Raw genomic sequence first — 11435 nt, forward strand, 5'->3', positions numbered from 1 at the left:
TTTGCCTGTGTATCAGTAGCAATAGGTTATAATCACTGCTACAATATGTATTAAACCCATCATATAATTCACTTACAATGTACGTGTAGGAGAGACCAGTAGAGACTCTTGCAATTAACACTATTACTTGCTTTCAAAGCATTGTCAGTTTTTCTTAAGAATTTGCCAAGATTGGGGGGGGGGGGGGGAAAGCAATCAGTAAAATAGAATCCACAAGGCAAGGCTTACAGTGCTACTCTTCATGTAAAACATTGCATAATGCTCCAGAGAGTGTTTGGTACCAATTAGAGCATGAAGGAATGACTTCCCTGTACCGCCACAGAAGGGATGGAGCCTTGGATGAGGGTCTCTGCAACCTGTCCCGAAGTCTGGTGATGCTGGTGGGCATGGTGATGGTTGGTCCCGCTGCGGACATGGTGTTGGGTGGTCAGCTGCAGTGGGGCCGACTGTGAGTTCATCTGGGCCTGGATCTGCGCCTGGGCCTCCGCCTGGACCTGGGCCAGGGCCTGGGTGGTGTTGAGGGTGAGCAGGGCATCGGGGTTGGGCGAGGGCTGCTGGAGCTGGGTCTGGGGAGGCGGCGGCGGGGGACTCTGGCTCTGGGTCAGTGTTCCTGTGGCCAGGTTGACCAAGCTGATGTCGATGCTCCCGCTGGCTCCAGCCACTCCGGCCAGATCTTGCAGGCTGGTGGAGGCAACATGGAGCTGGATGGGGACAGTGGGAGTCCTCTGGGCCAGCTGCAAGGCGTCGGTCTCCTGCGTCTGTGTGGACATGGTGGCTGCTACCATGGTGAGGGCATCACTGGTGGCGGTAATGGTTGGGGTGTGGGTCTCGCCAGCAGGAGTCAGCAGGCGCATCAGAAGCCTCGGGTTCTGGGGAGCTTCCTCAACCACCATAGCCTGTTTGGGCTTCATACTGTATATCAAAGTGAAGTATGAAGAAACAAAATTGCTGCTTTTTTTTTAGGAAGTTTTAATACATACAGTTGGTTCTTCTTTCAGGAAAAATGCCACAGTTCAGTAACTTATCCTAATCTCTAAACTTTCAATCATGATTATCATGGTTCTTACTTTTTTCAATAACTTTTCAAGGATTACCAGCTCAAAACAAAAATCAGTTAGGCTTACTCTTTGTTTTGTTAATATTGAAACAAAGGTGTACGTGGCTTGTTGCAGAAAAACAAATTGTCTCTTTAAAGTATCTCATAACTCTACTACATATAAGTACAATAATTGTGAAGTCATGAAGAACCTCACATAATCATGCTGCGGCACATTGAGGCTATAGATGAGAAAAACAAAGGACACACTGATCCCTACCTTACATGCGTCTTTTCATGTGTTTTGAGGCTGCTAAGGTGACGGAAGTTTGCATCGCAGCTCTTGCAGCTGTATGGAAACTCCCCGCTGTGAATTCTCTCATGGCTCCTGAGATTTTCTTTGCGGTTGAACTGCGCACCGCACTGATCACACTGGAATGGTTTCTTGTTGGTGTGGATCATCATGTGCCTGTTAAGATGGCCACTGCGCTTGAAGGTGGCACCACACTGCTCGCAGGCATGCGGTTTCTTATCGTTGTGGATGAGCATGTGAGTCTTGAGGTCGTTGGTCGTCTTGAACTTGGTGAGGCACACTCCGCACGCATACGGCTTATCGGAGCTGTGGACCCGCCTGTGGCTGCGTAGGTCGCTCTTGCGCTTGAACATGGCACCACAGGCCTCACACTGGAAGGGCCTGTCCTGGCTGTGAGTCACCTCGTGACTCTTGAGGTAGACGAGCACACGGAACCGCTTCCCACAGATGTCACAGGCATAGGGCTCTTCATCCTTGTGGTAGGAGAGGATGTGACGTTTGAGATTGATTGACTGGATAAACCGAGCCTGACAGATCTCACATTCATAGGGCTTCTCCCCCGTGTGTGTCCGGACATGGATTTTCAGCGCTGAGCTATAGTGGCAGTTCTTTCCACAGAAGGGGCACGTGTAGCATTTGGATCGCTCGGCTACCTTTCGTCGGGGCTTTCGGTGCTCCTCTCGGTGCTTCTGGAGCTCATCCGGGTGTCTGAACATCTTTTTGCAAGTGGCGCACTTAGCATGTTCCTGCGTGTAGTGCGTCTGGAGTTCGCGGTATCTCGGAAAGACCAGCTCACAAAATTTGCATGAGTATTCAGGCTTCGATCGAGCTGCAACACCTATAGCTTCCCTCTTTGCCTTCAACGCTCGTTGTCTCATGGCCGACACCCTCTGCGAGGGGGCTCTGGGTTCCGGGTGCTTTCGAGTCCTGCGAGGTCTGTGCACCACAGCCTTCAGAGCAGCTTTGGTTTCCACCTTGCGCGGTGAAGAGGCCTGGCTGGTCTCCGCCTGTGAGTGGTACCTCGCCTGTCTTGCAGGTCTGAGGGGTTGCTTCCTCTGAGGCGACCTCCTGACCGGTTTCTCAGTGGCAGGTTGATTTTCAGCCTCACTGCCACTCTCAGCAGGCTCGGGCCCAAAGTCATTGTCATCTGAAGACTGCTCTTTTTCAGGTGCTCCTTGATCTTCTGAGAATGAAAAACAGAAACATTGTATTGTCTACAATTTCTGCCTATAGATCTGCTGACATAGCTCTGTCACATGCCATTAGCAATTTATAACAAATAATTTTTACATAATTGTATCTACAGGAATTTTTTTTTATTTTACTTATCGGGATAAAAAAAAAATATTTATTATTATTCTGATTTTGATTAATTGAACTGATTTGTTTTAAGAGACTGCTAAGGAAGCACTGAATGCAATAACCAAGCAATCATGAGGCCAACTCACCGAACTCTAGTACAATGGAATGGGCGTAACGCATAGTGCACTGAAGGTGGCATTCGCCATTTTGAGACTTCCATGCCAAAAAGCAAGCATGCTGGCTCAACTCACTAAATATATTGTTTATGTGGTGTAGACTAGAGTATAGAAGCAGACACAGCGAATTTTTGAGTAGGGGAGAATGTGAGGGAAGTTTGGGAATCACAGTGGTAGGAGTTGGAGTCTCAAAATGGCGGCGGTGGCTTAATTCATACATGCACATCAATGCACACTGATGCGCAACAAGCTCAAATCATGCAGCGTCCCTTCCATAATAGAGTGAAGGACAAGGCAATGATGATAAAGTGCCTTTCCTACAGGCACAACCACTGCAACAAGGGGACTCGAACCAGGGACTTCATGATTGATTGAAAGTGCATGGTCTTATTCACTTAACCACACTGTAAACTATGAACTCATTTTGAAAGCATTAACATTAAATGTAATTTAAGATTTCTTTAAAGAACAAAAACAAAATAAAAACAAAAACAACAAGCAATGTAAGCTTTGCAACAAACTTGCACAATATCCAATAAATGAAAAGAAAGTGTGAATGATGCTGGTTTAAATTGAAACATCAGTTTTCACTCATAGCAAATTCCCAATCACATTGTCTGTCATGAACATTCTACCCAATTTACAATGCAAGAAATGTCACTTGGTGTTATATTTCTGCATTATCATATCTGTTAGAAATCACATTTGATATTTCCTATCCAACTGATGCACAGGACAACTGTAATGAATATGGAAATAGTGGCATCTGGCTGAATAAAGGCAACAGGAAGCATGATGAAATATAAGAATACAAAAGAAAAGAAAAGGCAAGTTGTTGTTTAAAAAAAAGCATAATCACAATCTCACCATGATATGACTGAGAAAGCAGTATCAGCCGCTCACACATGACGTGGTTGGCCTTGTGCTTGATGTCTGCCAGAGCAAATTTCTCAGCTATGGCAATGATGTCCACACAGTTGTCGGAGTTTGTCTGCGACTTCAGGTACTCCTTGGCCGCCTCCTTGACAGAATGCACCTTCAGCGTGATGCCGACATGCAGCCAGTCCTCCACATTCTGCATGGTGAGGCAGAGTTTGCCTGAGTAGGCAAACTCCAGGAAGCTCCGGAATGACCCAGCGGTGAGCTGCGAAAGGTGGACGGTTTTCCCCGGCAGCGACAACTCGCCTTCCGCCAACTCCTTCCCCGGCTGGGCGGTGAGACTGTACACTTCTCGGAAGTACTCACTGCACGCCATCAGAACGGCAATGTGCGCGTGGAACTGCTCGTCCTCGATGACGATGGTGGTGTCGCACAGGCCGGGGTGGTGGCGCCAGCACTGGCTCAACATGTTCAGGGCAAGTTGGGCATGGCGGGTCACATGGTACTCCTTGCCACCACTGTCAGTTTCTGTCACCAACAGCTCAGGCGATGCTGTCTTTCTAGGTGTCCTCCGGCGTGGCATTCCAAAAGGCAAGGTCCTTTAATTTAGTATAAAATTTATACCAGCTGGAGAAGTTTGAAAGAATATTGTGAAGTGAAGTCTATTAGCCCATTTATCTGTGATTGATGCCATTTCATTTTAACAGCACTTTTAAGATGTTAAACTGACAGAGTAGGGCATACATGTACATGTAAATGACAAAAGCTCTTACCACCTTCAAATTAAGTCAACTTCATGTTAATTGGAAATACTAAGCTTAGAATCCAAGACTAAGGCTTACATGTATGTGATACATTTCAGCATAGTTCACACTCTCATGAAAGAGACAGACATCATACCAAAATGGGATAAAAAGAATTCCATGATTTTCTCACGTTACCTGTAAGTTTGAACTACGACAATGTACATTGTACCATTCTGTAAATTGCTAACAAACATGGGGTGGTATATCAGTCAAAACAGTGAAAGTTTCCTTAAAACCAAAGGGGAAAATGCCAAAGAAATTTAAAGTGATGTACTTTCACTGCACCAGATCAGTAATATTACATATTGTGTAAAGTGGGGGGGTGAGTTGATGAATTACAATGTAGGTAATCATCTGTTTTAAACTCTCCCATCTATTGGTTTGAACAGGTGAAAATATTTTATGTTTCAGATGTCATATCTGAGGTCATGCATAGACATCTAAGAAGTTTCTCCTTTAAAATTTTGTCTGCAATAAATGCTTCTGATTTTATGACTAGACATTACAATTTGTTTAGCAAATCAAATTACTAAAAAGAAAAGAGAGAAATTCAGTTCTTTAAAATCTCATGCAAATCTCTTATAATCTCACATAATGATGAAACAGAAACTTTCACAAAGATTTGATCAGCACCAGATTTTTTTTTTCCTTTTTCACTTACAACCCTAGGAGCATAATTGATATACATACAGCACATTATCAATTATACTCCTTCTAGGGTTGTAAGTGAAAAAGGAAAAGAAAAATCAGGTGCTGATTAAATCTTTGTGAAAGTTTTTGTTTTATCATTATGTATGTACCTTACCTTCCTGGACATTTTTTTCATTAAAAAAAAAAAAAAATCTTAGATGAATTTCATTTAAAGTATATAGGAATGAGTGTGCAATAAGCATTTGTAGTAGAAAAATCATAAATATATTAATTCATGCTATCTTACAATTTCATGATAGAGCAAGCTCCATATTGAGCCTACCTACTGTGTACATGTGGATATATCCTTGGATTACTATACTGTAGACCTCCATAACTGTGTATGAACATTAACATTAACTGAGGTACATGTCCAAATAATGACAATGATACTTATGATAATAATGATAATCAAGAAAAGCACTTGGAGAGCACAGACCTCCACCAAGCAGCTCATTGTCACCCATATACACGCATGCTGAATTTTGCCCAATTTCCAAATATAGCAGCCTTTTGTTTACGTCATCAGCTTGCAGCTATGTGGTGCCTCACCCAAGCAGAGTATATGCGCTTCAGAGCGCGTATGCAAACCTCACATATGCGCAGCTTGAACTACTGTACGGAAATTCATTGACCTACTTGGCAAAAGATAAAAAAATCCTTCAAAAATCCATAAATATTCCCGGATCAATAACAAAGTTCTAATCCTACATCTGTTCCTTACAGGTGTCATTATCAATTTTTCCTACAAGTTTCATTCAAATCCAGTCATACCTTTTTGAGTTGTTCGGCAAACAGACAAACCAACCAACCAACCAACGCCACTGAATTAAAAACATATCCTCCTTCCCTGGCGGAGGTAATAGTACAATAACGATATAATAATAATATCATTATTATCATTACTATCATCATTAAAAGCTCAATAAATCGGTTTTGAAACAGCTAAAATATATATTTTTTTAAAAGTAAAACAGAGTGGTCCTGATAAAAGGTGGGTCCTGGCCACCTTTTATCATTGAATATCTCAGCCATTTCAAAACCAACTTTCATCCAATAAACTTCAAATTCCTCTTTAAGAATCAAGCTCTTTTATTAAGAGATTTCTCATTATCTCATGAAAAGTTGGAAACCTGAAGCCCCATCTCAACCAAAACTAAACCATCAATATAAAGCTTCCTTAACATTAGGAAAGTTGCAGAACAGCCTAGTGCCAAATCAGCAAAATGTGTGAAATATAAAAATGGCAAACAGCTGAAGGTTCAAGAAAATTAAATTGTTGCTGTGGTCTTCTTGTCTTACAATATTACTCTCTACAAATTTTTGTATAAGTTCAGTCACCATCAGCAAAAGCAGGCGCGCTGCCCAAGTTTTTACAGCGACTGGGCTGTGTATAGGCCTACAGTATAGTTACTTTAATAGCTAGAGACCACAAGATGCCATATAATATTCAAAAAGGCATGAAGTTATGAACAACTCAACTGACCATACAATAGGCACCTACTCATGATTTTACACTAAAGTCTCATGTTAGGTAGGGCCTACCCTAGAGCTCTAGTCTGTTGTATTATGGCTAAAATTGACACTAGACAGATTTTGATAACTACATGTAAATTGATGCTGGTCTAGATCACACGTTTGAAGTTCAATAGAACCCTACATCATTCATGTGCGATTTTGTAACCATTTGACACTTGGCTTCATAGAATATGTAATTTTACTTTCGGGTATTTCTATTTTGAATCTTTCTTTCTGTGAGGGTATTGTACATGTTCAAGCTCATGAGGTGGCATGAAATAAGACAACTTTGAATCTACCCACTACCTAACTACACGCAGCGCTGGCGACAGCGCTGCACCTGTATTCCTTCGCGGACGTTGTTATCGTTCACTGTTTCCTTCATGAATATCTTTATTAATCGTGGAAAACTAAAATATAAGGAATTATCGTAATCTATGACCATCATTCAATAACTGGTATGCGATTTTTTGTTTAATTACGTCTAAAACTTACCGAAATCTATGGCTGAAATCAGGTCTGTAAACGTCCTTACTGCTTCACTCCTCATCTGCGTGTTATGTGAATGGCATTCACTCTCGTATACTACAACGTAGGTAGTCGGGGCGGAAGTGATGAGATAGTCGGATGACCCCGACTAAAAAAGTTCAAATCATTGCCGGTGCAGCACGCGCGGATCTACTACAAGCTTTACGTAACACATGAAACGCACGGGCGCACGGGCGTACGTAAAAAGCAACCACTTCTGAATGCGCATGCGTGGTAGTTTGTTGCTTATGTGAAGCTCTCGAAGGAAAAGATGCCACCGCACGATCTACTCCGAAAAATTCAACAATAAGGTCTGGATACCAACAAAACGCCGAATTCAACTCAACCATCAGGAAAATACGCTGTAGGTAAGTGTTGCAAATTATATTACTCTTAAAATCATACAAAATAAAAGGTATTTTATGTGATTTTGCCGTCAATAGTGACGGTCGTTTACAACGTTGAAACACTAACACATGTCAGACCCTGTGCGCAGCACAGTGTCTGGTCAGGCTACCCACTACCCAGTGTGACCAGCAAAAAACATGGGATTATGTTTGAAGCGGCCTAAAATTATGGTAATGAAATTATGCCATGAAATTATGTCACATTTTGTCAACCAATTGTGGTGCCTCACCAGCTGACAAGCAAAAAAAAAAAAGTCCTAACGTTAACATTCTACTCTTCCAACTGAACTGTGGTGCTCAATCGCCAAAACAAAACAAAAACTGCAAAAAACACGTCTTCAAGACTTTTTATTGACAATTTCGTCCAAAAATCAGCTCACAAACTAACAAATAAAGCAACCAAAGAAAGAGGTAGAGGTACCAATAATAATAAAATATACTGGTACCATTCATTGGCATATTATTATAGAAAAGATCTACCTATAGGTAAGGCCTACACAAAACGCCTGGAGATTTCCTTTGAAGTTTCTGTAGCAATTATGCTAGAATTATGCTAAAAACAGCCAAATTATGCCTAGCATAATACTAGATGCTAAAACGTCCAAAATTATGTCAGAAAGCATAATTATGCCAACTCTAGCAACATAGAATCTCCCCAATTTAACTGCTGCATGCTGCCGCCTTGCACAATAAACGTGCACACATGTGTCGCATCATGTACTGTATACAAACAACAAGGGATGTACTACATCTGTGCGATTTCCCGCTTATAACAGTGTCAATCGTCCACCTGTATTTGTCGAGCATTTACGATTACTTTCTATGCTAAAACAATGAGTCTACCTCATTCAATACATCCTGGTATTCAAGATACGCGTTTTCTGAGGTCAAGAGGATTACTCTGCGTTTTAAATATATTTATTTCCATATTTTACTTACCTCTAAATTGTGGGCGCCGGTGCAAGTTTGAAGAAATCCCTGTGAGAGGAGGTACTAGCATGCAGCTATTGGATTTCGCTACGGCCGGTAGAGCATTATGCCGACTCGATATAACCTACATACTTACTAATGGTAGGGTTCGTCTCGTCTGGAGAAGCAGCGAAATACTCTTGGAGCAGCAGGCGTCTTGCGTGCGTGTGTGTGGTGTGTGTAGAGCAAATGAACGTTGGACTCCGATGGCCACTGACCACCAACCCTTCGACCACCACATCACACCGGTAACCCCCGTATCACTACATGCATAGAAGCTCGTGCTGTAATCGAGATCACCAACAGTAATACTTAGTTAGTTTCGCAACATAGATCTATGACCTTGCAGCTGAGCCCAGGAAACCTAACCACTGCACTGCTACCAGGGGTAAGAATGTCGTATTTCTGGTGAATGTGCGTTACATGTGAGATTCACCCTTATCTACTGAGCAGGTTACTAGCAGTCCCTGAATCTGCCTTAGATGATGTAGATCTAGCTGAAGTTACTGTTGTTGGTATCTACCAAGTGTGAGTCCATCTAAACTGGAGCTGCAACATTGATTGGTACGTAACCCCGGGGAGCTCCGGGAGCTGCCAGTAACCAGTGCAGCATGCAGTGCAGTGCAGTGCCTGTGGGGTCATGGGGCTGTCCACAGCGCATGGCGACGCGTTCGGTCGGGCGGGTGGGATCTGCAGGACTGCAGTTTGTAGCCAGGCAGGCCAATAAATGAATAAATAAAATAGGCCTAAATGAATAGATAAATAAAATTCCTTGTGAATTTGAATAGACAGCAAGGATCTAGTTGTGGGAGATTGCATGGATCCAAAATCTAGAGTGAAGAGGTCTATACTATTAATTAATGGAGAGCGATGGTGTGGTGGCGTATAGTCTACAGTAACCGTGTTATAAATCTACTGCAGAATACCCCACCACTCTTCTCAAGCTTCTTTTCTTTCTTTTTGTATGATGAGATGGTTGGTTGGCAATCATGCACTTTACAGCCCTAACATAACACTAGTAACAGTTAGATATTTATATTATTGATGCGAGGTTTTACCCCAATTGAGCAGTGCATGCGAATTTGAGTACCTATCACTCTTGACCGACAAGTACAGTGTATGTCTAATTCCGCGAAAAACTTCTCATTTATAATAATGACATTTGCTGGGTCAGTTTTTCGCTTCTTTGACTTTAGACAGACACCATTGACAATCGGGCATTGATACATACGCTATTGCAACGGTTTGAACCGTTCTGGTTCAACGCAACTTCGACCCAGTTCCCCCCGCATAAAAATGGTTATTATTATTTTTTCCAGCTTGGTTTTCAAACCAATCTGGAAAAAAATATATACAGGATTAATCAGTCAACATTTTGACTCGCCTCTTCCACTGTTTCCTCCTGTTTTCTGGTTGTTTTCCTCCACTTCTTCGCAGCGCTCCCCAATTCATCGCCGCCTTCGTTTGAAAAATGACCGCACGAACGTCTACGGCAAGCCAAATGCTTCATACAATCACTATATCGGTACACAGTAAGTTGTTCGAGCGCTAAATTCAACTTTGTAATAAATTGATTGTGAATGAGCAAAGTTCACAATATTACGAAGTTAAATTTAGCGCTCGAACAACTTACTAGTACTTTAGTCAATAAACGTAAGTGATTCAGCTGATTTCAGCTGCATACCTGGTATTTCCTTAATTCCTTAACCCTGTATGCAGCACTTGGTATATCATATGGGGAAGTCTCTGCAGCTTACCAACGAACCAACGGACCTATTTTTGTACATTAAGATATGAACTCCCTGCCCATAATCTCCGCGTTCACATTGGTCCCCACGACGCGGAGACAGCCACAAGAGATCTTATCTTTTTTACGACTGACCGTTCACATTGGTACCTCATCTGTCCCCGAGCTGTGGGGGCATTTTGGGGCTTGGAGCGAGCTCTGCCACTTGAATCCAGGCATAGCGCATGCGCACATTTGATGACCACAGCTGGACGCTATCAATTGCGCCCCAAGGTCACTCTCCCCTCCAAATCTTGTCCCCGTACCCCACTTGCTTCGCGGGGACGAGGGGACAAGTCCCAGCGAGCGTTCACATTATGGTTTTGGAGGAGAAAGTCCCACAGCTCAGGACTTTCCCCGCGTTGCGGGGACCAATGTGAACGCGGGGACAATGATACAACCCTACACTACCGTGACCTTGCTTGCTATAAACGCATGGATGGGGGGGGGGGGGCACCTTGGGGGGCTATTTCACAATTTTGCCAAACTCTGGCCAACAAACCAAAGAGCCTATAGATGTGGATTCTATGGCCATACCTTTTACCATATAGATACAACTCCAGCCCTATACTACCAAGAAGGTTCGAGAGATGGAATTACAAAGTACTGACTACAGTAATTCAATCAGCTGTCAGTTTTCTATGGATGGACAAAAGAATTCCACAGGTGCATTTGTGCCTTTGATGTTCGATGCTTGAAGCCGCCATCTCTCTTCAGGAGCAATCTGAAGATTCATTTTTAACACTATCGGGTATATGCTGCTCGTCTATATATCAAATGCAATGAAATTTCACCCACAATGATAAAGCATATAAAACAAAAGTCAATTCTGTTTGAAAATATGTGCAAAAATGTAAATCTGAGCTGTATTTTGTGAAAGTGTTTGAAATTTTGCCCTCACGGAAAGCTGGTTTTATCACTTTTCTCCTTATTTCCGCCAAATGAAACTGATATTGATATGGTATCATCTGCAAGTATAGTTCTTTATAAATTAATATGTCAGATTAATTAGCGTACAGACACGT

General features: G+C 42.5%; 1 protein-coding gene across 1 annotated transcript; it reads right to left on the minus strand.

The window, feature by feature from the left end:
- Positions 1–284: 284 nt before the first annotated feature.
- Positions 285–4289, minus strand: LOC139734060 (uncharacterized). The gene is made up of 3 exons (XM_071644875.1): positions 3695–4289; positions 1317–2529; positions 285–912 (listed from the first exon to the last, which is right to left on the minus strand). The coding sequence occupies exons 1-3, from the start codon at positions 4287–4289 to the stop codon at positions 285–287; spliced, it is 2436 nt and encodes an 811-aa protein (XP_071500976.1).
- Between the last annotated feature and the right edge of the window lie 7146 nt (positions 4290–11435).

The sequence above is a fragment of the Diadema antillarum genome, unplaced genomic scaffold, assembly GCF_040938485.1.
Source record: "Diadema antillarum isolate AM-2024a unplaced genomic scaffold, OU_Dant_1.0 seq00000508_RagTag, whole genome shotgun sequence".
Classification (NCBI taxonomy): domain Eukaryota; kingdom Metazoa; phylum Echinodermata; class Echinoidea; order Diadematoida; family Diadematidae; genus Diadema; species Diadema antillarum.